Raw genomic sequence first — 27758 nt, 5'->3', positions numbered from 1 at the left:
CCCTTCGGGGGGAACTCAAAAACGGAAAATAAGCCAGCTGATGAGGAAAGACAATGATTCTGGAAGGATACAGAAAAGAAAGAAAAAAGCTAAAAAGCTACTGATGAGACAAGAACAAACCGTGGCGGTGAAGAAAATGCAGACAACTCGGATGATTCTTCCACCTCGTCAGCAGTTAAGGCACCCGCTGACCACCTATCAAGGGAAACAAAAAAAACAGAAACTAGAACAGCCACGGAAAGACAATTCTGGAAGAAGACGAAAGAGAAAAAGAAAAGCTGCCAATAAATCACCATCTGGAGCAAAAACCAAAGAAAGCATGGACAACTCGGAGGATTCTTCCATCTCCTCAGCAGTTAAGGTACCCCTTGCTCACCTATCAGGGGAAAAACAAGAACACAAATCAGAACAGCCAAGGAAAGACAATAATTCTGGCAGAAGAAAAATAAAAGCTGCCATTAAATCACCATCTGGAACAGAAACCAATAAGGAGAGCCTTTGTGATACAGAGCAACAGATCTTACATGATTCAGGGGATTCCAGCTCATCGGCAGTAGTTGGTACTGCTACTAGCACCTCGTCAGAGACTGGTAACACTCTCTTCCCTTAACACATTTTTAGTAATTACTCACACAAATGGCAATTTGCTGCATTAGCTAAATTATCTTTTATTGAATCTGAATCTTATCTCTAACAAAGCACTATTTCAAGTGATCTGTTTCAGGTTTTTATTTCCATACCTCAGTTGCTGGAACAATAAGAAAGAGAGACGGGCAAGAAACTGCTGGCAGTGAAGCTGAAGAATCAAAGAAAAAGACTGTTGCAAGCGGCAGACAGCAAGTTGCAATTGACACAGGAAGCTCCCTTGTCTCAACATCAGTCACTGCCTCATCAGTGAGCCGATCGAGAAGTACAGCCTTTTCATATTTATGCATGGTTATTTATTCTATAATGGCCCTTGTCGATTAGTGGAGTCAAATACATTGCTCATTGAACAAAAACAAATTCGTCTTATTGTGTAAATCAATTTTGTTTATTCTTTACATACAGGGAAGAGGAGGAGGAGAAGAAGACGGAAAAATCCTGAGAAGAATCCAGCCAAGGATGGGGGAGATTCTCAGATCCTCGATCTTGACAGACTCCAGCCCGAGGATCAGCACTTAGCAGGTGTCATGGGATTGAACCTGCAACGAGGAAAGGGAACTGCACTTGAACAACAGAGACCAAAAGGTCAGAAAACTGAGGGAAAATACAATCGCCAAGACATATTATCATCCGAAACACCCGAAGTGGGACAGGAAGATTTTGGTCCAGACAGACTTAAAGCGGACAGACATTATGAAATGTCACAAAAAGAACACCAAAGACAGGGACAGGATCATGTTCGTGAGTTAGACATACATCAGACAGAGAGGACCAGAAGTTTACAACTACAGACAATGACATCACCTGAGCATCCAACACTGAAATGCAAACAGGATTATGGTCCAGACGGACTTGTGCAAGACAAAAAGCAAGAACAAGAAGCTGTGGAACAGAGCTGTCAACAAGGTGAAATAGTACCTGAGAAACAAGCCGTAAACCATGAGCGGATAAATGAGACGGAAAGACCTCGCCCGGAGTCGGGGATCGGAGATCAGTGCTTCCATCAAGAAAGAGAAGCATCACCTGTGCAACTCGGACATGAGCAGAGTTCTCATCAAGTGATAGCAATATGTGAGAACCAAAGAGTTGCGCAGAAGCAAGCAAGTCATCATGCAAACATTCCTCGTCAAGATACACAGAAAGTGGCAGGGGTCAATGAACAGAGTACCCACCAACCTTTACTTATATCACCTGAGCATCACATTTCACAAGCACAGACGATGGCATCACTTGAGGATACAGTACTAAGCAGCAAGCGGGATGATGGTGCAGACAGACTTCTGCAAGACAAAAAGCAAGAACAACATTCTGTGGAACAGAGCTGTCAACATGGTATAACTGTAAGCCTACCTGAGAAACAATCTATAGGGTACGAGCTGATTAAGGAGACTGAAAGACCTCAGCCGGAGTCAGGAATCAGAGAAAACGTCTTTCAACAAGTAGGAAGAGCATCGTCTGAGCAACTCGGACATGAGCAGAGTTCTCAACGAGGGATAGCAACCCGTGAGAACCAGGGAGTTAAGCAAGCCAGTCATCATGCACACAATCCTCATCAAGATAAACAGAGAGTGGCAGGAGTCAGCAAAGAGAACACCCAACAAAGTACGTCGCCTGAGCGTCTGAGAATGAGGCAGGAGCGCGATGATGATCTTTCCGGGCCTGATCCAGAAATACAGTCAGAACTTGAAACAGGAGACCAGAAGCAGAGCTCTATTAAGGAAAAGATGATATCTGTGCAAGGAAAACCTCAAGCTGAACAACTTCACCAAGAGAGATTGTCAACAGAGCTGATGCAAGGTGATTGACGCGGTGTTTTAAATTTTTGCCGGCGAGTAGGGGATAGGGGATGACCAAAATCCTAATTGCCTGGCCGTGGAAATTCAAAGGGGGGGGGGGAGGCAGGACACCACATGGCACTAGGGATGATATTTATTACACAGATGTACATCTTATGCAACCTGGCGCGCTTACAATACATCAAGACGTTCATTAAAAGCTGTTGTGCTGTTTGTTCTCGTTTTTGAGTGCTATTACGTGATGCATTTGGGCTATTGGAAAATTTCAAACCTTAAAATCGACTCTTTTTCTGTTAAGGAGAATGGACGAGGAACTGTAGATTCGTTCTGCCGAGTCCATTTTTAATCACTGGTCAGTGATAAAATAAAAATAAAATTAAATGGGTTAAGACTAGATGTGAACATAAATTTTGACCAAGGGATATCCACTGATTCCTTTTTATGCGAGTTTAAAGAGTTTAAATGAAGATTTAAAGATAATACATTTAAAAAAAATATATAAAAAAGCCTACAAATTAATATAAACAGATTTGAAAATTCAATAAGAAGAATACTTTATACACTTGACCCTAAGTTAAAACTGATAAACGCCACCATATAAAATTAAAAGTACCAGCTTGGCAAATTGAAAAATCCAAAGAGAACATTGTGTGTAATTAAAATCAAAGAACTAAAATAGTAGGCTATTTCTCTTAATCAGGTACATGTCAAATTCGTTCGAAAAACTCTTTCGGAATTCGTACATTTTTAAGTACAATTGAAGTGTTCATTTCTTTCATTTTAAAGTGGACTGTGATTTTTAAAAATCTAGTAGGCCCCTGAGTCCCGTTTATACATGGAGTTGTTTGCAGAGGCTATTCATGTCATCACAACAAAAACTGTAGATTTTAAAACTATCAACAGTAAACTGTACATTCGTACAAGTAATCTACACTTTTAACAATAGTGTGACGTCACAGAAATAAGTTAACACCACAGACTTCAGAAGGGAAGATCCAATGGCCTATCCCCAGAGCCGTAACGAGTCACTGAATTTGTTGACTTGAGTCAGGTCGAGTCATTTTAAGGAAGTGACTAGAGTCGAGTCGAGTCAGTAGGTCAAGTCGGGTCGAGTCAAATTTATGATGGAGTCAATGCGAGTCACTGATATTTGCACACCATCTAATAAGTATGAAAGTCCAAAGATTGTTTCCACAAAATCACGATAGCCATATACAATGTTGACTTCGGGCTTCAAAATCCTAAGGTGTCATTTAACTGGAAGTGGTCGTTAATACATACACTTAAACATTCTTTATAATTTCCATAATTCCAGAAGCTTTCTTTCCACATCATAACGAACATTTATCCGCTCTGAATTATTTCAGTATTCAGTTTCAACATTTTAACTGCTGACATCATCAAACCGGAAATTTGACGTGGACGTGTACAAGTTTATCATGCCATGAAAGCTGCTACAACAAACTTATGTTATGTTCGTAATAATCATATTTGAAGAACCTTTTTCCTTATTACTATAGCAGTTCGAGCTCTAGTACCCTCGGCGCTCCAACCAGCAATGCAGCATCCATCTACTCCGTGTACTCGCCATTCGTCCCATTCCATTCAACCTACTCTTGAAGCTGTGGGAGACGCTGGCAGCTGTAACCCTGTCTTTTTCGGTACAACTACAGGGAACGTTTTCAATTACGAATTCAAACAGTATGTGACAGTTCATCATCAGGGAGTTACGTCAGGTAAATAAACCTTCAATACTTCTGTTTAAAGATATAACTTCAAGATGCCATAATATCTCTTATTGAAATTTACAACTATGTGTGTCTTTGCCATGAAAATTTGTAAATTCTAAAGTGCCGGTTTATGGGAAATTTGGTTTTCAGCCAATCTTTTATTCAATTTCAGCCAAATTAGAATATGATGGCTTAAAATCAACTTTGATCATTACTGCTTTTCGTAAACCCTTCTGTCGACATTAGCTGCAATATTGGCTGAGATATGGGATAAAAATCAAGTCGGCACTTTAGAATTTACATAGTGCCAAAGACACATTACTTCGTGAACGGTCTTCTAATGATACTTGCCCCTCAAAATATAGGATTAGACACCGTACTTGTGTAGTTATGTGCTATATTTGCCGATCGAGTTATGCTAAAAAACATTATTTTCCAGCATTAGCGGCACTAATTTGAATTTTTCTATGCCACAGACACATGTGGTCACTTGCGGAATAGTTTTATTGTGATCTCAGACCTTGAAAACATGGGTTTAGACACCAAATTCGTTCAGTTATCTGCAATATTGGCCAATATATAGTGAAAAATAGATTTTTTTCGGTAATGGCGGCACTAATTTGCATGAAAACAATAAGTGGGACATTTTTGGTTTTTTTAACATAGCAAATCTACGTCGCTTGCTGAAGAATATAGCTACAGCTCTTTTATATGTTTGTTTACCTGCAGGGAAAGTACACAGAAGAGGCAAGACTAAGAACAATTCGGGCAAGAGAAGGAAAGGCCGAAATGTTGCCAAGAAATCCTCATCCAAAGAAGAAGCCATCGATAAAACAAGCAAAGGTGATCAAGCTGAAGATAAGTTGGTCATTGAAGTTGATTTCCGAGGGTGCACGATACCCACTTCTTCCCACCCAACTACATTCATTTACAAATTCATTTTACAGGGTTATGTGTACGGCAAGGATGAACCCCCACTCCGCTGCTCCAATTTCTTTTATGTACATTTCGTACTGATTTTAAATTGTAAAGAAAATTTCATGAAAAAGACAAAATCAATTACAAAATAAAATAGAACACATGCAATCAAAACAAAAGCATTAATAGCTCGTGTTAAACAGTACAAGGGTCTGGTGTGACAAAAGCTAGAGAGATTAAAAACCCCATAATTTTTTTGAAAAAAACTTTCTTCCCCAGAGTGTGATTTCCAGATTAAAGTGGCCCCTATTTTAACATATTTCATTAGTGATCTCATGAACACCCGTCCATATTTTTGTTTGACATATTTTGGACATTTTTATCCCAAACCATTCCCCAAAGTCATGGTGCGTGAATTCACTTTTTCAACAGGAGGAATGGGAAATGATCAGCACCGTATACCACACATCCAACCTGAGGTAAGCGGCCCATCAGTACAAATAAGTCAAGATACCAGTCCAGCCACCGATGCAGCAGCAGATGCGGCAGCAGATCTGTGTGAAAAGGCACTCAAGAAGGCATACAAGACCCCGGGTAGTTACGTGCAAATGATTCCATGGGTTGATGATGATGACATGAGGCATATAATGGATATATATACCAAGTTAAGATTAGTCACTGATAAGGTAAAAATGATATGGAGGGGGCATGAAGATGGGAAGGAGGTGACGTATCAGGATGCTTTCCTTATTAAAAACAAAGATGGTATTGCTATCAATCGAATAATTTATGAAGGGTTGGCGGGTCTAAGAAAAACAACTCTAATTGGGAAAATTGCTTACGACTGGGCAAGTGGCTCATCTGGCCCTCTGTCGAAATATAAGCTTGTGTTTGTTCTGAGAATGTGTGCACTGGAACAATCTGCAGATCTCTTTGACTCTCTATATGAGCAGCTCATCGATCCAAAAAGTATCGATAGAAATCATCTGAAAACCTTCATTTTCAAGAATCCCAAAAAGGTGCTAATTCTTTTGGATGGCTTTGATGAGTTGATGACTACCGAACTTGATAGTGAATCATTTGGATCCGTCCTGCAAATTCTAAACCGAAAGGTTGGAGCAGACATTGATGTGGTTATAACAACCCGCACCTCTCATATTGGCAAATTGGTCAGCAGCGCACTGGTTGGAAAACCTTTCACCCATGTAAAAGTTTCGGGGATCTTTGAGCAAGATATTAAAACTTACTTGGGAAAGTTCTTTTCTAAAAGCCCCTATGATGCCGACACTCTTTTTAAAACCATTAAATCATCAGATGTCCTTCTTGATTTGGCCCATAGCCCAGTGCTGCTCCTGTTAATGTGTTTATCATGGAGACAATGTTCAACACTACCAGACACAATATCACGCTTATTTGTTGAGGCTCAAAAATACATATTCAAGACAAAACCAGATATCCTTGTTGCAATCGGAAAAGTTGCTTTTCATGGCCTTGTGTCTCCATTGCAGCAGCTTTCATTTCAAGAGAAAGAGTTTGAGAAGAGTGTGCTTGATGAAGCTTTGAAGGCTGGCATCCTCACAAGCCAGAAGGGTTTAAAAGGTTTGGACACTCATAACAACATACAGTTTATCCATGAAACAATTCAGGAGTCCTGTGCTGCTACTTTCCTGCAAAACTTACAAAAATCTGACACTGATGAATTTCAACAGAATCTTGAAAAACTTGATGACCCGGAGACGTTTCACTATTTGCTGCGCTTTTGTTGTGGCGACAATGAAGCATGCACAATTAAAGTCTTGCAGATGTTGCAAAAGAAAATCAATGACAAGAGTACATTGATCAAAACCACAGCATTAAACATGGCCTTGAATTGTTACTTTGAGAGTCAGGCAGAAAATCTGTTATCAGAGACATTCACACATTCAGTCATAACTGAAACACTATACACGGATTATCTCAAGAGCCGTGATAATGTGAATTCCTTTGTTTGGTTTCTCAAACATGTTGCTAACCAGACAAAGAACACAGGCAGTAGGTACCTTGACAAAGTTAGGGAATTAAACTTCAATCACCATTGCTTGGAAAGGTGTAGTAAAGATCTGGCAGTGGCCATGAGTAACATGCCTAATATTTCTGTTGTTACAATGAAGGAATGCTCTTTAACTACTGATGATATGACATACTTTGCATCGGTGCTGCGTAAGACAGACAAGTTGTCTGTATTAGACCTTTCGGACAATAAAGCTTTAAGTGGATCACTGCATTCATGGATTCCGCATATAAATAAGACACAACTACGGATATTGAAGCTCGAAGGCTGTTTTCTGACGGGTGATGACGTGAATCGAATTGCTGTGTCACTCGGTGAAATGCCAAATTTGATGGAACTGAGTGATTTGGGAAGTATTTCTATACGTCCAGAAGGATGTGGTATTATGCTGGACCTTAGGAAGCTTTTCTTAGATGGTACATTAATGAAGCTGATTTTGAAGGCACTGGTTAACAGAACAGACTCAGTTGCATTGTGCATGGCTGCAATTGATGGACTGAAAGACACAGCAGCATCATGGACTTCTCATTTCAAGGAACTAAAGAACCTAGAAAAATTGACGTTTGACCGTTGTTCACTATCAAGCACTGATATTAAGCTCATTGCTGAATCACTTTATAATACGTCTACACTGACAGAACTTTACTTGCTTGGAAATTATAATGATTCAGAAACAGATTATGTAAAGTTCATTGCTGCATTAGTTGGCTGTATCCCAAAGCTTGTCCGCTGTAATGTCAATGTATTTCGAGTCTCACCATGTGGTTCTGGTTTGAAGATGGAACTCTGGAGTCAGATGTTCACTAGTACTGACGTGGTAGATATTGTGAAGGCCGTGAGTAGCAGGAGTGACATAGTCGAAGTGGTCATTGATGGTGTTGAAGGACTTGGTGGACAAGCAGCTGCATGGTCACTTGCATTAAGAGAACTGAAATGTCTAGAGCAATTAGACATTCGAAACTGCTCATTAACAGGCACAGACATTGAACACATTGCTGCATCACTGAGTAAGACATCCAGTCTTGTAAAATTGGATCTGTCTGGAAATTCCCTGGCTGGTTCGGGTGTGTCATTGTCTATGTTACAGCAGCAGACACAACTAAAGAAGCTGATACTGAATTTGTGTGGTTTACAGGCAGAGGACGTGTTATCCATTATCACCGTTGGGTGTATGCCAAATCTCGTGCATTGCCGTGCATTTCATGATTCGTTAAGCTTCGAAATAGTTAAAATCAGAAATGGCATAAGCCTGACACTCTACTCTCCTAAATTGCGAGGTTCTGATGTGGCAAATATTCTGCTGAAACTAGGAAGTAAAAGTGACTTAGTTGAAGTGATCATCGAATGTCATAGTGGCCTTAGTGGCAAAGCAGCTGAATGGTCGCCTGCATTGCTGGAACTGAAACATCTTAAGCGATTGAATTTACGAAACTGCTCATTAGTTCCCGCAGATATTAAGCATTTGTTTGCATCACTGAGTAACATGCCCTCTCTGGTTGAACTGAATCTTACTGGAAATCTGGCTGGCTCAGATGAATTGTCTTCTTTACAGAACTTTGAGCAAATGAGGGGGTTTACAACAGATTATTATAACATAGAAGATGTAAAATGCCTTTCTGCATCAGTTGGCTGTATGGCAAATCTTGTGCGTTGTCGTGTTAGTGATACATTTGAGATAGGACTAATCAGTAGTGGCATAAGGTTAAAACTCTCCGGGTGTAAGTCTGATGGTTCTACCTTATCAGATATTTTGAAGAACATGAAACAGAGGGTTGACTTGGTTGGAGTGATCTTGACAGATATTTCCACATTCAGTATAACATCAGCTGAATGGTTACCAGCATTGCAGGAACTGAAACATCTCAAGCGATTGGAATTAATAAAATGCTCATTGCAGAGCAGTGATATTGAACACCTTGCTACCTCACTGAGAGACACGTCCACTCTAGTTGAACTGGATCTATCTGGCAATAAATCCCTGACTGGCTCTTGCGCACTGTGGTCTCACTTGTTGTCTCATCTGAAACGACTGAACAGGCTTGTCTTAAGGTCATGCTCATTGACAGGAAAAGACATGGAACATATAGCTACATCGGTGGATGATATGCCCACTTTGGTTGAAATGGATCTGTCTGAAAATAAGCAATTGGTTTGCCCACAGTTGGCCTTTCAACAACTTTGTGTAAAGCTTCAGACATTGGTCTTAAGATCATGCGATTCGTTTTGGAAAGACATACACAACACAACTGCATCTCTGAATGGCACACCCACATTGGTTGAATTGGATCTGTGTGGAAAATACTCTGGCTCAAGTGTATGGAATATATTAAGGTGCATGAAGCATCTTAAGAAACTGGTCTTACAAGGCTGCTCATTAGGAAGCGACGACATCGAAGACATTGCTGCATCACTGAGTAAAATGCCCACATTGGTTGATTTGGATCTTTCTTACAACGTAGATTTTGCTGGATCAGGTGCTTGGTTTTATTTAAAGTGCTTGAAACATCTTGAGAAACTGGACCTAAGCTGTTGCTCATTAAAAGGTGAAGATATTGAGCACATTGCTGGATCACTGAGAGAAACCCGGACTGTGGTTGAATTAAACCTGTCTAGTAATGTATTCCTTGCTAAGTCCGGTGCCTGGTGTCATCTAAAATGCCTGCAAGAATTGAGAAAGCTGAATGTGTCTTTGTGTTTATTAACAGACTTGGACATCGAACAAATTACTGCATCGCTAAGCGACATATCCACTCTGGTTGAACTGGATCTGTCTGGAAACAACTCCGTTGCTGGCTCGGGTGCATGGTCTCACTTAAAGTGTCTCAAACAACTGAAAAAGCTGGTCTTAAGGGAATGCTCATTGAGGTATGCGGACATTGAACTCATCACTGCATCACTAAGTGACATACCAACTCTGGTTGAACTGGATCTGTCTGGAAATCATTTCAGGTTTAGCTCATTTCCATGGTCTCACTTAAAACATCTTAAACGACTGGAAAAGCTGGCCCTATGGAGGTGCGCATTATGTACTGCAGACATTGAACCCATCATGGCATCACTTAGTGAAATGCCCAATTTGGTCGAACTGGATCTGTCGGGTAACTTCACCTCTGATGACCCACTTTTAGCTGTAGCTGCTTTACAGAGACAGAATCTGGACATCAAAGTATAAATTTTCATCAGCAGTGAAAATGTTAACTCGCTTTTCTTCTACGTGCAACCTACCCTTGTCAATTTCAAAATGAATATTGTCTTCATCCCAGCTGTTCAAATACTAATGTTTTTACCTAGAGCACATCTGTGCAGTCTTTTTGAATGGTAAAACAGGAAGAATGAGCATTTTATAATTATCCTTTTCATTTTTTTTCCCTGTAGTGAGCCAGTTATTCTCTTTTGCTTCATTTTAGCTAGGCAAGCAAGCCGCGTGAGCTGTCTTTGCTTGAGGTGCATTCCCGATGAGGCTTTGGCTTGCCTGCTTCATGGGAAAACGCCCACAGGCAACCGACTCATGACCACACAGTTTGTAATAGTGTAAATCGAGGACACACTTGAAACATCCTTGCGTCAGAACAGGAGTCAAATAGAACTCGACCTCGATTAGAAAACGTGTACAAAACCAATGGGAACTGTTGCAAAAAAAAAGCTGAGGTATGAAAAAAAGTTCGATGATGAGGAACAATAGGAAATCCTCGATTTACACCACAAACATCCATTCTTGTTCTGTAACTGTAGGGACTACACCTGACTTGTTCCATGTACTTTGGGTCCAAAGACGCTATAGGGACGGAAGAAAGTCCTCACAACTCGCTCCTAATTACCCTAACAATGAAAAACATCCCCATAACTAGTTGACGGCCCTCCCACCCACACAAGTCTGTAAACACCTTCGATCATGGACCTCCTAATGTCCCTCTTTTTATTGTACTCTTAACTTTTTTTAGGAGACCTCCCATATGCACAAGGCATTGTCTTTCCCGTTTCAACAAAAGATGAACTCTCGAGGGTAACAATTAAAGAATCTGGTGTTCTCCCTTTGTGTGTCTGTCCTCAGGGTATATACACATACACACTTGGTACTTGGTGTTTAATTGGTAGGTTAATCCCATCGCAACCCAACTTGGGCTAAACTAATGTTGTGCAGAAGGTGACTTCAACAGCCAGATGGATAAAGTGCCAAAAAGAGAAAACAAAAAGAAAATGAAATAAAAGGTGTACTTTTTACAGGTGAAGAAGAAAGAAAGAATTTTCAGGACAATATTGCCATAAAGAGGCTGCATTGCTCTGATGGCAGGGATGGCTGGTGTTTGGAAGGCCTGTGCGGATGGGGCTATGTGTAGAACGGCAGATGGTGGAAGCCTGTTCCAAACTGGCATAGTCCTTGGGAAAAAGGCATATTTGTATACATTGATAGCTGGTATGATCAGAGAGGTGTATTTGAGTGGATGATCAATACGTTGTGAAATATGTGTAGCTTGCTGAAAGCACCATGGGAATGTAACATTGACTAGGTTGTAGTGTTGAAATGGTAAACAGCTTTTACACTTGATTGTATAGTAGTGATGGGCTTACCCTCGTTATCGGTCCTTTCTTTGAGCCTTATCAATCGAAACCGTTCTTCCTAATTTGCTTAGATTGCTCAAAATGCCAGAAATGTCTCTGTGGTCAGTTGAAATATATATAGTGGTTCATGCTATTATGGCACCAAAAGATCTTCACAAATGGAATTCAAGTGAATGCATAATTGTACCGCATCAGAAAACATTGTTATTAACTGTGATTTTAAATAAGTCGGTTGAAATGTTCAACATTGTAATCTTTACAAGCAATGATAAAATTCAGTAACCTTTTAATATATTGTTGATATTTGAAACTTAACGTTGGCACTACTTCATACAATCTTCGTCAGGCAGTGTGTTATCTAAAATGATTATCTCGGACTTAATTGGAAATGAGTACACATGCGAATATGTGCACGAGACAACAATTATTATTTTCAATTACTATGATTAATTAATTCGTTTTCAACTTTTTTTTCTTGAGAGACGGATAACACTCTCTTCATTGGAAGGCATTTCCTGATACCAGTGGAACTTATAGAAAAGAAACTTACGCAAAAATAATTGCCTGGGTTTTGTTTTTTGGCATTCCTACAAGTTCCTTGTTTGTTAAAGTGCTTGTTTAAAGTTTTACGACAAATACTGGTTTATTTTGTAGCATGATCTGTTATTAACTTTCGAAAAAAATATCAAATAAAAAAACTCCACTTTAATGCTATAGTTATGACGTTATTGTTTATCTTTTTATTTTCTTTAATTTTTTTCGGATCAAAAATTGGCAACCCAAACTTAAAGCCCTGTTTTTCACAGCAATAATGATACATGTTTCAAAATTGAAACATACAGATTAGAAATTTAATTTGTTGAAGATCAGGGACAGCATATGTTAAAAAAAGATGAACTAAATCATATCAGAGCAGCTGTTGCCAATGATTAAGATTTGTTTATGTGTTCAGAGCAAATACACATGTGAAGAAGATGGTCAAATTGTGAACTATAAACTCGCATCCTTTGCGAAATATAATTATTCCTGGTAAAAAAAGCCTTTTTCAACAGGTTCTTTTTTGCATTATGCTTTTGTTTGTTTTAAGCTTGTCAAATGAACTTAGTGGAAACCAACATGTTACAGGTCAACATACAATTACATAATGATCTATCAAATCAGTGTAATCTAATTTCGTTGGAAAGATTTTTTTTTTTTTACTGATTCCATCATTTTTTATAAGAAAAATATAAAAATAAGGACTTAGAGACTCCTTATTTCTAAAAGTATCGTATTTGTACTGCTATTAAATATCAAATCACTTTGGTCAATGGAAATAAAGAATTTTGGTAATACAAGTACATTGTGCCTAGTCTGATATTTCCATAAATGTAACAATGCCATTAAATTGAAAAGTGATTTAAAGTAAGATAAGATATAGTTAAGACAATCACAAGCAATGTCAGAATTAAAAGGCAGGAGATGAATGTTAAATAAGGAGTGTTGTTACAGTCATTGGAATAGCTGGACTTGAGATTGGCATCGTGATTAACTTCTAAGGAGTAGCGACTCGATCTTGCCCGACTAGAAATTCAAACGTATGCCCGTTTTGTTTGTGTCATTTTTATTCATGGGAGTATGAATTATTACCAAAATTATATTTCGATTGACTTGCCAGCTGGAAATTCCGAGGGGCGCACGTTTTGTGTAAATTTAAATTCAAGGGATTATATTCACGAAATGTTTGTAAATGTGTCGTATTTTGACTGTAAAAACAGACTTGAGGTCTTTACCGCTCATTCGGGTTTGCGGGTTTGTCCGGTAAATAACGTTTCACAGAGGAAATGATCTTGACTAATTATTAACCTTGCTAATGCACCCTTTGTACTGTCTACGTGAAAATAATCAGTGACAAAAGGGGAATTCCCGCAGCTGCTAAAATTGCGACGCTTCCTTCAATTTACAGGATCGGGTGACAAATCTGGTCGTAAAGACAGAAAAATGGTAAGCATTGTGGATATTTTCTAAGAAATAAAGTACTATCGGTCTTTGTCGTGCTCTATATGGCATTTAAAGATCGGACAGAAATGCTTTTCTTCATACTTCCCCGCTTGAAATAGTTCATCTGAGCCATCACTATTCACTAACTTCTGTTGACTTTACTTTGTCAAGGCTACAGTTAAAATGTAGTTATATTTGCCTCATTTATAGAAACATTTGTTTAATTTTTTCCTTTCAAATAACCACATGGAATTATTTTTTTAGACGATTGTATTGTCAGCAATTGTATGGACATACCTTGTTCGTGGATTGGGGTTGGGGTTGGGGTGGGGCGTGGCGAGGGGAGGGGAGGGGAGGGAGGAGGGTAGATATTTGATATTCGTTGTTCCATGGCTATCATACCCCTTCTCAAAAATTAGATGTGGTAGTGTATCACTTCGATGCATTTTCTTAAAGCCCTCCTGTTTTATTTGACAAATCATGTAACAATTATGAGCATCCTTCAATTTGAAATTTGTCATAATTGTATCAATATCCAGGGGGATTTTTTGTTGCAACCTTTGAGGACCCTTTCTGACTTGGAGGATGCCAAGAGAGCTGCTCGGCACATCAATAATCACTCGCTGGCCAAGATGGTCACGAGAAAGAAGAAAGTCCGCAAGTCCAAGAAAGAGGCGTTTCAGTCAGTACTGTTATCTCCCAGGTCCTGCCAAGAATCCATTCCACCCAAGTCTGTTGTTTCAAGTACTTCCACAGAGGATCAAGAATGCAGGTAAAGTGGACATTTAAAAGTATATTTTTAAACCATGCTTGTAAAATGTGTTAATTTTGTTCAAAGTTTTTTTATAACATGATTGTGAATTGTGTTCATCTTAAACACATGCCTGCTTGCTGAATGGTGCAAGAAAACTTTGATCTTGATTGATTAAATTAAGGTTTAATTGTATTTCATAATTTAAGTTTTTGGTAGAACCATTAAAGCTACAGTCCATCTGTAATTTGTGCATTTTGTTCGTTTGAAGCAACAAAAGAGTTCAAAATCTAATGAAGGATACTGAGCAACTAACCTGATGAAGTTTCAGCTAAGCTTCAGCTGTACATTCCGAGAAAAACAGCATTCTAAGATCTCAAATTCAAATCAAAAGTTACTGAATCATTTTTTGAAATGTTTTGAATTGCAGCTATACGCGACGTCGCGCACTGATCCGACGAATTACAACAACCGCGCGCGTGAGCGTCGTTCCAATACTTGTGCGCGCTGCGCTGAATAACAAAACGAACTACTAATTTAAATTTTCCTACGGTGCTTCTTAAAGCTATAGTCCATCATTTGCAGCCATCCGAAAAGTAACTGGCGTAATTACTGTTGATAAACAAACTTGGTTGAAAGATAGTAAGGGAACTAAACTCCCTGTGATAGTCCTCTTCAAACTTTTTCGAATTACACGGTCCTGCCCTTTACATTCTGTTGCTTAAAATTGTTTTAAGGCTGAAAAACAAACTTCCTCAGATGACAAAAAGCGAGATCCTTCGAACGCCTTTGGGGAATCTTACATCTCGACAAAAAAACCTGGTAAATCTCGGTATTTTGACGTAGATTTTCACGTTTAGCTTTTTGTTGGAATCAAAGACGATCTGAATGCAAGTATTCTTTTTCGCTTGCTGAAGAATATAGCTACAGCCTTTTATATGTTTGTTTACCTGCAGGGAAAGTAGACAGAAGAGGCAAGACTAAGAACAATTCAGGCAAGAGAAGGAAAGGCCGAAATGTTGCCAAGAAATCCTCATCCAAAGAAGAAGCCATCGATAAAACAAGCAAAGGTGATCAAACTGAAGATAAGTTGGTCAACTCAAGGGATTCCACCGTCTCCTCATCAGCCAAGACCACTGCTAAGAGAAACAACCAATCAAAAGGTAAATTCTCTGTTCCAATAATGGAATTTGCCATTCACTGATATATTTTCACAAGTATTGTATTAATGCTGTCCAAAAGCTGCTCCCCCCTAAATAAAAACCCCAAACAAACAAAGTTCACACGCTCACTCGTGGGACTCGAACCCACGACCTCCTGCTTAATAGTGCAGGTGCCTTATACATCTGTTCAAATCTGATGTAGCAGCTGATACAGTAGTCAATCCTATTTTTTATATGATTTCCCCCCATGAAGACTATGAATATGCATGTGTTATAAATTATTTTGTTAGTACTCATTGACACGTTCAACCAAATAGGAAGTGATCAATCAAAACGTTTGATTGTCATTATGTTTAACCTTTCCTTTTGTAATTGCAAGTGTCCCATTCACGAAATTTCAATGGATGTCTTTTTATGGACTGTCACCTCAATTATTAGCACTTCTGATTCACATAAATACTGATCTTCAGTTATGTTCTCAACAGATGGTTAACTTTGTGAACTTTGATGGTCAATTGAATATTTTATTCATTAAATTTTCATTTGAAGCCAAATCGTGCAAATAGGTCAAAGAAAACAATGTGCTTCTTGTTTTTCATCTAGGGAGAAAGAAGACAAGGAAACAAACAATTGCTGACAAGAAACCATCTTGTGAAGAGAAAAAAGATTCCCAAATTCAGCTGTTTTTGATGAGTTCTTTGAGATCACCTGTATGTCTGCAACTGCATCCGTCCACTACTATCTCAGCATTGAAAGGATTACTACAAGACAAACTGGGGATTGAACCAAAGAAACAACATCTGTATACGAGGAAAAACCACGAGGTATGGTACAGTCATGTAAAATCTGTTTCAAGTAAATTTCACAAATTTACCTATTTTCAATCCTCTTTACAGTAAGTATGCACATCATCCCACATATTTGTTTATGCAAGTATGTCATCATTAAAGAGTTGTTATCTTGACAGATTTTCTTTGTTTTCTGTTGCAAGTAAATTTCTCCAATTTTCCTATTTTCAATCCTGTTCAGAGTATTAATCACAGCATCTTACTTATTCACTTTTGTCGGTATTTCTTTTTAACAGATTTGTTATCCTGACAGATTTTTTTTTGGTAATTTTTAACCCCCTATGTTAGCTCAAGGATGGAATGTCCCTCAAAGAACTTGGAATTCAGCAAGACACCAACATAGAGCTACGCTTAGTGTCTGGGTTGATGGGCGGAGCTGATGATGAACAGAAATCAGCAGGTGAAGTTTATACGCAGAGATTAAGCTAGTGCAGTTACCTCTGTAGGCATAAAGTGTCGCCTCTTTAGGCGTAGAGAGTCAATTATGTAGATAAAAGAGTCGGTTAAATTGTGGGTTAGTCATAATTCACTTTGAAAATCTTTACTTAGTGAAGAATCCAGCAGAAAAAAAGACAAAGTGATTCTCCAAACTCCTATTATTAGACAAGGTAATGATGATAGAACTACTCACCTACTTGTAGCATTGTCATTCTTTGATAAACCATCTGACTGTCTGGAATTGTGAGCCAATTTTGATATACCTGTGTTCATAATCTTACCTTTAGGAGATTCAAATAAAAAAGCTACCAAGAGAAGGACCAGCCGTGGCAGTGAAGAAAATGCAGATAACTCAGAGGATTCTTCAATCTCCTCAGCAGTTAAGGCACCCGCTGGTTACCCATCAGGGGAAACACAGGAACAGAAACTAGAACAGCCAAGAAAAGCCCATTCCAGGAGAAGACAAAAGGGAAACAGAAAAGCTTCCAAGACGGGGAAACACCTTAGCGATGAAGAAAACGTGGATACCTCGGAGGATTCCTCCATCTTCTCAGCAGTTAAGGCACGTGCTGATCACCCATCAGGGGAAACACAAGATCAAAAAATCGAACAGCCAAGGAAAGACAATGATTCAGCGAGGAAACAAAAGAAAAACCAAAAAGCTACCGAGAGACGAACAAGCCGTTACAGTGAAGTAACCATGGATAAGGACTCTTCCATCTGCTCAGCAGTAAATACACCCGCAATTCAACCATCAGAAGAAACACAAGAACATAAACCAAAACAGCCAAGGAAAGACAATGATTCAGGGATGAGACAAAGGGGAAAAAGAAAAGCTACCAAAACAGGGACAGGCAGTGGGGGTAAAGACAGTACGGATAAATCAGAGGATTCTTCCATCACGTCACCAGTTGAGGTAGCCGCTGGTCAATCATCAGGGGAAACACAAGTTCAACAGAAACCAGAACAGCCAAGGAAAGACAACGATTCAGGGAGGAGACAGAACGGAAAAAGAAAAGCTACCAAAACAACGACAAGCCTTGGCGGTGAAGATAACTCTGAGGATTCTTCCATCGCCTCAGCAGTTAAGGCACCCACTGGTCACTCATCAGGGCAAACACAAACACACAAACTAGAAAAGCTAAGGAAAGACAACAATTCAGGGAGGATACAAAACGGAGAAAGAAAAGCACCTATTACAGGGACAAGCCATGACGGTGAAGAAAATGTAGGTAACTCGGAGGATTCTGCCATCTCCTCAACAGTTAAAGAACCCGCTGGCCACCAATCAGGGGAAACAGAAGAACAGAGACTAGAACAGCCAAGGAAAGACAATTCAGGGAGGAGACAAAAGGGAAAAAGAGAAGCTACTAAGACAAGGACAATCCCAGTTGCTGAAGAGAACTCGGCGGGTTCTTCCATCTCCTCTGCAGATAAGGCGCCCGCTGGTCACCCATCAGGTGAAAAAGAAGAAAAGAAACTACAACAGCCAAAAAAAGACTCCAATTCTGAAAGGCTACAAAAGGGAAAAAGAAAAGCTTCCAAAACAAGGACTAGCCGTGGAAAAGAAGAAAACTCAGATAGCTCGGCGGATTCTTCCATGTCCTCAGCAGTTATTGAACCCACTGTCCACCCATCAGGTGAGACACAACAACAGAAACTGAAACAGTCAAGGAATGACAACTATTCCGGGAGGATACTAAAAGGGAAAAGAACAGCTGACAACAAATCTCCACCTGAAGCAGAAACCAATACGAAGAGCCTGGATGATACCGAGCAACAGATCTTACATGATCCAGGAAATTCCTGTTCATCGGCAACCATTGGCTACGCTAGCACCTCGCCAGAGACCGGTAACACTTTCAGTAATTGATATATATATGGCAATTTGCTGCTTCAGCTGAATTATATTTCATTGAACCTCTCACAAACCACCATTTCAAGTGATCAGTTTCAAAATCTTATTTTCATACATCAGTTGCTGGGACAAGAAGGAATATAGAAAGACAAGAAATGGCTGTCAGTGAAGCTGAACATTCACAGGAAAAGACTGTTGCAAGCGATAGACAGCAAGTTGACATAGGAAGTTCCCCTGTCTCAGCATCAGTCACTACCTCATCAGGCAGCCGATCAAAAGGTTAAATCTAATACATGTACAAATATGTGTGTGGTATAAAATTGCCAATGTCTGATTTTGGAGTCAAATATATTGCTCATGAAACAAAAACAATATTTGTTTATCTGATTGTTTACACACAGGAAGGAGGAGGACAAGAAGGAAACGGACAAATCCTGAGAAGAAACAAGAGGATGGAGATTCTCAGGTCCTTGATCTTGAAAGACTCCAGCCAGAGGATCAGAATGTTGCAGGTGTCATGGAATTGAACCTGCAACAAGGAAAGGGAATTGCACTTAGAGACCAACAGAGACCAAAAGATCAGAAAACTGAGGAAGCAGGCAATCAGCAAGAGATATCATCATCCGAAACACAAGGAGTGGGCCAGGAGGATTATGGCCCAGACAGACTTAAAACAGATGATCTAAACAGACATCAGAAACATAGGCCTCAAAGTTCACAACTACAGACAATGACATCACCTGAGCACTCAAAACCGAGATACAAGCAAGATGATGGTCCAGACACACTACCGCAATTCAAAAAACAAGAAACAAAATGTCAAAAGGTGAAACAAGAACTCGTCAAACAGAGCTGTCAGCAAGGACTAACAGTACCTGAGAGACGAGCAATAAAGCAGGAACAGATTATTGAGACAGAAAGAGCTCAGCAGGAGCCAGGGGTCGGAGAGCGGGGCTTCCAGCAAGTGAGTGAAGCATCACCTGGGAAACTCGGACATGAGCTGAGTTCTCAACAAGAGATAGAAACACGTGAGAATCAGGGAATTCAACAGACGCAAGCAAGTCATCATGCACAGCTTCCTCAGCAAGATAAGTATAAAGTGGCAGAAGTCAGCAAACAGAACACCCAACAAAGTACGTCGCCTGAGAATCAGAGAATGAGACAGGAGCGGGATGATGATCCTTACGGGCCCGACCCAAATATACAGTCAACGATAGGAGAACAGCGCCCTCAAGAAGAGGTGATGACATCTGCACAAGAAAAACCTCAACCTGATCAACTTCACAAGGGCAATTTGTCTGCAGAACAAATGCAAGGTGATAATTAAACATCTATATAGGTTGTAAGGTTGACCATTGCATAAGTAATTTAATCAACATATAGATTGTGAGAGTTTATTCTAACTCGTGTTCAACTTTTTTCCTCACTATATTATAGCAGTTCGAGATCTAGTACCTTCAGCGGTTCAGCCAGCAATGCAGCATCCATCTACTCTGTGTACTCCTACATCTGATTCCATTCAACAAACTGTACAAACAGGGGACGTCAATGTCCCTGGCAGCTGTAATCCTGTGTTTTTAGGATCGTCGTCTGGGCATACATTCCATTACGAATTCAACCAAAATGTGACAGTTCATCAGGAAGCTACGTCAGGTAAAATAGTTTTAGGAATTCAAGACGCCATCCCTTCATTAAGGTTACCAGAAACAGCAGTCCTAGTTTTGGCCATTGGGTTTACTTTTACGACACACAGATTGGATACTGCAGATAATGTACGATATAAATTTATGTCAGTCATTTGAAATGCTACTGAATCTGAAATGTATAAGCACACAGGCCTTCACCAGGCCTGGATTTTCTGATCTATTACAAAATGTCTCGGTCCTTACACATTCCGACATTCAGATGAGAAAAAAAACCCTTTAATTTAGTCAAGTCCACAGCTGATTATGCTGTATATTATGAGCTATTAGTTGTGATTGTATACATGGCCTGTTTTATTTTATTAAGTGACTTTTGACTTTTCCACGAAACTTTCTTGGCAATTTAAAACTTTAATTTTTAAAACGAACATGGCGAAAATCATATATCTGAAATTAATTACAACACACATTCATTTACCAATTGATTTATTGTTTAGGTTTATGATATGTGTGCGGAACCCCCCCCCCCCCCCCCCACCAAATATGCAAACTCTTGTTTTAAATTGCAAAGAGAGTTTTGTAGAAATGTCAAAGGATATAACTAAATAAAATAAAACAGATCATGTATTCAATCACAATTAATAACTCATAATATACAGCATAATCAGGGGGGTGGGCAAGGGGCTGGTGTAACAAAAGAGGCTGGTTTGTGGTTTACAGATTAACGTGATCCCTATTTTGATAAATTTCATTATCTTGTAAACCCTGGTCCATATTTCTTTTTGACATATTTCGGGAAGTAAAAAAAAAAACTATTCCAAAAAGTTGTGCGTGAATTCACTTTTTCAACAGGAGCGATGGGAAATGATCAGCGCCCTGTACAGTACATCCAACCTGAGGTAAACAGTCAATCAGTACAAACAAGTCAAGATACTAGTACAGCCACCGATGCAGCAGCAGATGCGGCAGCGGATCTGTGCGAAGAGGCACTTAAAAAGGTGTACAAGACCACAGGCAGTTACGTGCAAATGATTCCCTGGGTTGATGATGACATGATGCATATCATGAAAATTTACACAAATTTACGATTAGTTAGTGATGATGATAATGAGGAACTGGATGATGATGATGATGATGATAAAGATGAAGGTGGTGATCAATCAGGACAGAGGCTGAATAAAGAAAGGGCAAAGGAGGTGACATATCAGGAGTCTTTCCTTGTTCAAAACGAAGAAGGTTTTGTTATCAATCGTTTAATTTATGAGGGATTGGCTGGTCTGGGGAAAACAACCCTGATTGGGAAAATTGCTTACGACTGGGCAAGTGGCTTATCTGGCCCTTTGGCGAAATATAAGCTTGTTTTTGTTCTGAGAATGAGTGCACTGGAACAAACTGCAGATCTGATTGACTCTTTATATGAGCAGCTCGTCGATCCAAACATAATCGACAAAAAACACCTGAAAACCTTTATTTTCAAGAATCCTAAAAAGGTGCTCATTCTTCTGGATGGTTTTGATGAGTTGATGACCACCAAACTTGATAGTAAATCATTCAGATCCATCCTGCAAATTCTAAACCGAAAGGTTGGAGCAGACATTGATGTAGTTATAACAACCCGCACCTCTCATTATGGCACATTGGTCTGTAGATCACCGGTCAGCAAACCACCGGTTGGAAAACCTTTTACCCATGTGAAGGTGTTGGGGTTCTCTGAGGAAGATATTAAAAATTACTTGGGAAAGTTTTTTTCTAAAAGCCCTCATGATGCTCACTCTCTTTTCCAAACCATTCAATCATCATCTGTCCTACTTGATTTAGCCTGCAGCCCAATGCTGATTCTATTAATGTGTTTGTTATGGAGACAACATTCGACACTACCGGACACAATGTCACGCTTATATGACCAGGCTATTCGTTATATATTCAAGAGAAAAGATATACCGGAGGAGGAAATACCAGAGATACTTGTTGCCATTGGAGAGATTGCTTTCAATGGCCTGGTATCTCCAGTGCAGCGACTTTCATTTCAAGAAAGAGACTTTGAGAAAAACGTGCTTGATAAAGCTTTGAAGGCTGGCATCCTTACAAGCCAGAGGGTCTTAAGAGGGTTGGACACACTTAACAACATACAGTTTATCCACAAAACATTTCAGGAGTTCTCTGCTGCGTTTTACCTGCAAAGTCTACAAAAATCAGACGCTGATGAATTTCAAAAGAATCTTGATAAACTTGATGGCGAGCAGTTTCACTATCTACTGCGCTTTTGTTGTGGCGACAATGAAGCATGCACTATTAAAGTCCTGCAGATGTTGCAGAAGAGGATCTATCGTTGGCGTACATGTATTCAAAATGAGAGTATGTATACTGAGAGTATCAGTGATGAGAGTATCAGTGATGATAGTATCAGTCATCAGATTATTTGTAATCAGTATTTCATCAGTGATGACAGTGATGACCGTTCATGGAACATGGCTTTGAATTGTTACTTTGAGAGTCAGGCAGAAAATATGTTGTCAGAGGCATTCATACATTTAGTCATAAGGGAAACAATGAACATGGATCATTTTGAAAGCCGTGATGATGTGAATTCCTTTGTATGGCTTCTCAAACATGTTGCTAATCAGAGAAAGTACACAGGCAACGCATACCTTGATATAGTTAAGAAATTATACTTTAGTCGCCATAGCTTGGAAATGTGTAGTAAAGATCTGGCAGTAGTCATTGGCAACATGCCTAAGATTTCTGTTGTCAACATGCAGCGATGCTCTTTATCGTCTGACATTATGACAGACATTGCATCATTGTTGGGGAAGGCTGACAAGCTGTCTGAAATTGACCTTTCGGACAATGAAGCTTTAAGTGGTTCACTGCATTCATGGATGCCGCAGTTAAATAAGACACATATACAGAAATTAAGGCTAGGTAACTGTTCTCTGACAGTTGATGACGCAAAGCAAATTGCTCTATCATTAAGTGATATGCCAAACTTGCTAGAACTAAATTCGAAAAATATATCGATAAATATAGATGTAGGATATCGTATTAGGCTGCACCTAAGGAAGCTTCCATTAAATGGTACAGTAATAAAGTTCATCTTGAAGGCATTGGTTAACAAAACAGACTTGGTTGAATTGTACATGACAGAAATTGAGGGACTGCAAGGCACAGCAGCATTATGGACTTCTCAGTTTAAGGAACTAAAGCACCTACACGAGTTGATTTTTGACCGTTGTAATTCAGAAATAGAAGATGTAAAGTGCATTGCCGCATTAGTTGGTTGTATGTCAAAGCTTGTCCACTGTACTGTCGATAATGTGTTAAAAGTGTCACCATGTGACTCACCATGGGATACGGGTTTGAAGATAGAACTCTCGAGTGGGATGTTCACTGGTACTGACGCGAAGGATATTGTGTTGGCCATGAGTAGCAGGAGTGACATAGTCAAAGTGGTCATTGATTGTGTTCCAGGACTTGGTGGTACAGCAGCTGAATGGTCACCTGCATTACAGGAACTAAAATGCCTGGAGGAACTAGACTTAATAAACTGCTCATTAATTAGCACAGACATTGAACACATTGCTACATCACTGAGAAGCACGCCCACCCTAGTAAAACTTGATCTATCTGGAAACAGATCTCTGGCTGGCTCGGGTGTATCTCTGTCCATATTACAGCAGCTGACACAGCTTCAAGAGCTGACACTACGCTTTTGTGATTTAGAAGTAGAGGATGTAATATGTATTGCTGATGTAGTTAGCTGTATGCCAAATCTTGCGTATTGCATTGTATGCGATGATTCATGCTTTGCGGTAGATAAAATCAGAACTGGCATAAGACTTCGTCTCTCATCGTCAAGTAAACTTCAAGGTCCTGATGTAGCAAATATGGTAAGAGCAATAAGAAATAGACGTGACTTGATCGAAGTGACAATTGAACATATAGATTGCCTTGGTGGCAAAGCAGCTTCCTGGTCGCCTGCATTGCAGGAGCTAAAACATCTTCAGCAATTGGAGTTAAAAAGCTGCTCATTAATAAGCACAGATATTGAACACATTTCTGCATCATTGAGTGGTACACCCACTCTGGTAAAACTGGAGGTGTCTGGAAATTCCCTGGCTGGCTCAGGTATGTCTTTTTCTAAATTACAGAAGCTGACACAACTAAAGGAGCTGATCATACATCACTGTGATCTAAAAGTAGAGGATGTGATAAGTATCGCTACCCTAGTTGGTTGTATGCCAACGCTCATCCACTGTACTGTCAATGATGTGTTTAGAGTCTCATCGTATGGTACCGGTTTGGAGATATGGCTTTTTAATTATAGTCAGATGTTCACTGGTACCGACGTGGCAGATATTGTGAAGGTCATAAGTAGCAGGAGTGACATAGTTGAAGTGGTTATTGATAATGTTAAAGGACTAAGTGGTACAGCAGCTGAATGGTCACCTGCATTACGAGAACTGAAATGTCTAGAACGATTAGACATACGAAGCTGTTCATTAATAGGCACAGACATTGAACAGATTGCTGCATCATTGAGTAGCACGTCTACTCTAGTTAAATTGAATGTATCTGGAAACCCCCTGGCTGGTTCGGGCGTTTTATTGTATAAGTTACAGCAGCTGACACAGCTTAAGACGCTGACACTAGAACACACTGGTTTAGAAGTACAGGATGCGATGTGTATTGCTGCTGTGGTAGGATGTATGCCAAATCTTGTGAACTGCCATGTGGATTATGGTTTATGCTTTGAAGTAGATAAAATCAGAACTGGCATAAGACTGCATCTCTCATCAGGTATATTTCGAGGTCCTGATGTAGCAAATTTTCTAAGGGCAATAGGAAGTAGAAGTGACTTAGTTGAAGTGACCATTGAATGTATTCGTAACCTCAGAGGCAAAGCAGTTAACTTGTCACCTGCATTGCAGGAACTAAAACATCTTCAGCGATTGGAGTTCAAGAGCTGCTTTTTAAAAGTTGAAGATATTAAACACATTATTTTATCACTGACTGGTATACCGACTTTGGTTGAACTGCATCTGGCTAGAAACAGTTCCCTGGCTGGCTCGGGCGTGTCATTGTCTAAGTTACAGCAGCTGACACAACTGAAGACGTTGATACTAGATTACTGTGGTTTACAAGTAGAGGATGTGATATGTATTGCTGCTCTAGTTGGTTGTATGCCAAATGTTGTGCACTGCCATGTGCTTGATGGTTTACGCCTTGAGGTAGTTGATATCAGAAATGGCATAAGACTGCATCTCTCTTCAAATAAATTTCGCGGTAGTGATGTGGCAAATATTTTGAGGGCAATAGGAAGTAGAAACGACTTGTTTGAATTGACTATTGACAATATTGACGACCTCAGTGGCAAAGCGGTTAACTGGTCACCTGCATTGCAGGAACTGAAACATCTCAAGCGATTTGAATTACGAAACTGCTCTTTAATAGATGAAGATATTAAATACTTTCTTGCATCACTTAAAAACATACCAACTTTGATTGAACTTGATCTTTCTGGAAATAAAGACCTGGCTGGCTCTGATGCATGGTCCCACTTAAAGCACCTGAAACATCTTAAACAGCTGGCTTTAGAGGAGTGTTCTTTGGGTTTTGCAGACATTGATCACATTGCTACATCACTGAGTAGCATTCCCACTCTGGTTAAATTGAATGTGTCTGGGAATCCCCTGGCTGGCTCAAGTGTGTCATTATCTACGTTAAAGCAGCTGACACGACTCAAGATGCTGACAGTAGATGGATGTGGTTTAGAAGTAGAGGATGCGATATGTATTGCTGCTGTTGTTGGCTTTGTGCCAAGTCTTGTGTATTGCAGTGCATGTGATGGTTTATGCTTTGAAATAGTTAAAATCAGAAATGGCATAAGACTGCAACTCTCTTCAAGTAAATTTCGAGGTCCTGATGTGGCAAATATTTTAAAAGCAATAGCAAGTAGAAGTGACTTAGTTGAAGTAACCATCGACGAGCTGTATGACCTGGTTGACGTGGCTATTGGATTCTCTGATCTTTGTGGTAAAGCAGCTGACTGGTCACCTGTATTGCAGGAATTGAAACATCTCAAGCAATTGGAGTTACGAAAAAGCTCATTAATAGCTGAAGATGTAAAACACGTCGCAGCATCACTTCGTGACCTACCAACTCTGGTTGAACTTGATTTGTCTGAAAATATTTCCTTGGCTGGCTCGGGTGCATGGTCTCACTTAAGGTGCCTGAAACAATTGAAAAAGCTGGAATTACAACAGAGCTCATTGGGGTATCAAGATATTAAACACATCGCTGCTTCATTTAGTGACACTCTGGTTGAATTAGATATGTCAATAAATGAAACACTGGCTGGCTGGAATGCATTGTCTCACTTAAAGTGCTTGAAACAGCTCAAAAAGCTGGTCTTGGAGGGATGTTACTTGAGTGATGAAAACATTTTATCACTTAGTGACATACCAACTCTGGTTGAACTAAATCTGTCTGGAAATGCCTCCCTGTCAGGGTCAAGAGCATGGTCTCACTTAAAGTGCCTGACAAAACTTAAAAAGCTGGTCTTAGGGGAGTGCTCATTGAGTGATGTAGACATTGAAAAAATCGCTATATCACTGTGTGACAAACCTACCCTGGTTGAACTGCAGCTTTCTGGAAATACAGGCCTTGGTGGCTCGGAAGCATGGTCTCACTTAAAGTGCTTGAAACAACTGAAAAAGCTGGTCGTAGAGGAGTGTAATTTGAGTGATAAAGACATTGAACCCATCTCTGCATCACTACGTGACATACCCACCCTGGTTGAACTAGATCTGTCTGGAAATGAAGCACTGGCTTATTTGGATGCATGGTCTTACCTAAAACGGCTGAAACAACTAAAAAAGCTGTCCTTACGGAAGTGCTCATTTGAAGCTTCAGATTTTGGACCCATCGCTGCATCACTAAGTGACATACCAACCCTGCTTGAACTAGATCTGTCTGGAAATGAGGCTCTGGCTGGCTCGGAAGCATGGTCTCACCTAAAATGCTTGAAACAACTAAAAAAGCTTGTGTTAGGACGCTGCTCATTGAGATACGAAGACATTGAACCCATTGCGGCATTACTTAGTGACATACCGACACTGGTTGAACTGGATCTGTCTGGAAATAAAGCTTTGGCTGGCTCAAGAACATGGTCTGACTTAATATGCCTGAAACAACTAAAAAGGCTGGAATTACGGGAGTGCTTATTGAGTGATGGGGACATTGAACAGATCTCTGCGTCACTAAGTGAAATGCCAAATCTGGTCGAACTGGATCTGTCTGATAACCTTCTCCTTGATGACCCACTTTCAGCTGTAGTTGTACTGTGAAAAGATGATTTGCAACCATTCATTTTCTCAAT

At 39.8% G+C, this 27758-nt stretch overlaps 1 protein-coding gene across 1 annotated transcript; it reads left to right on the top strand.

Annotated features, from left to right (window-relative positions):
- The first annotated feature begins 103 nt into the window (after nt 1-103).
- LOC119732304 lies at nt 104-27726 on the top strand. The gene is made up of 16 exons (XM_038205763.1): nt 104-590; nt 746-910; nt 1051-2442; nt 3962-4177; nt 4901-5014; nt 5522-5775; nt 7918-8146; nt 15387-15593; nt 16197-16417; nt 16730-16841; nt 17167-18732; nt 18858-19016; nt 19139-20053; nt 20175-20390; nt 21233-26413; nt 27710-27726. Exons 1-16 carry the CDS (start codon nt 104-106, stop codon nt 27724-27726), a joined length of 11451 nt encoding a protein of 3816 aa, XP_038061691.1.
- Nucleotides 27727-27758: the final 32 nt, after the last annotated feature.

The sequence above is a fragment of the Patiria miniata genome, unplaced genomic scaffold, assembly GCF_015706575.1.
Source record: "Patiria miniata isolate m_02_andy unplaced genomic scaffold, ASM1570657v1 HiC_scaffold_24, whole genome shotgun sequence".
In the NCBI taxonomy this organism is placed as follows: domain Eukaryota; kingdom Metazoa; phylum Echinodermata; class Asteroidea; order Valvatida; family Asterinidae; genus Patiria; species Patiria miniata.
This window is presented reverse-complemented; position numbering and strand designations above follow the sequence as displayed.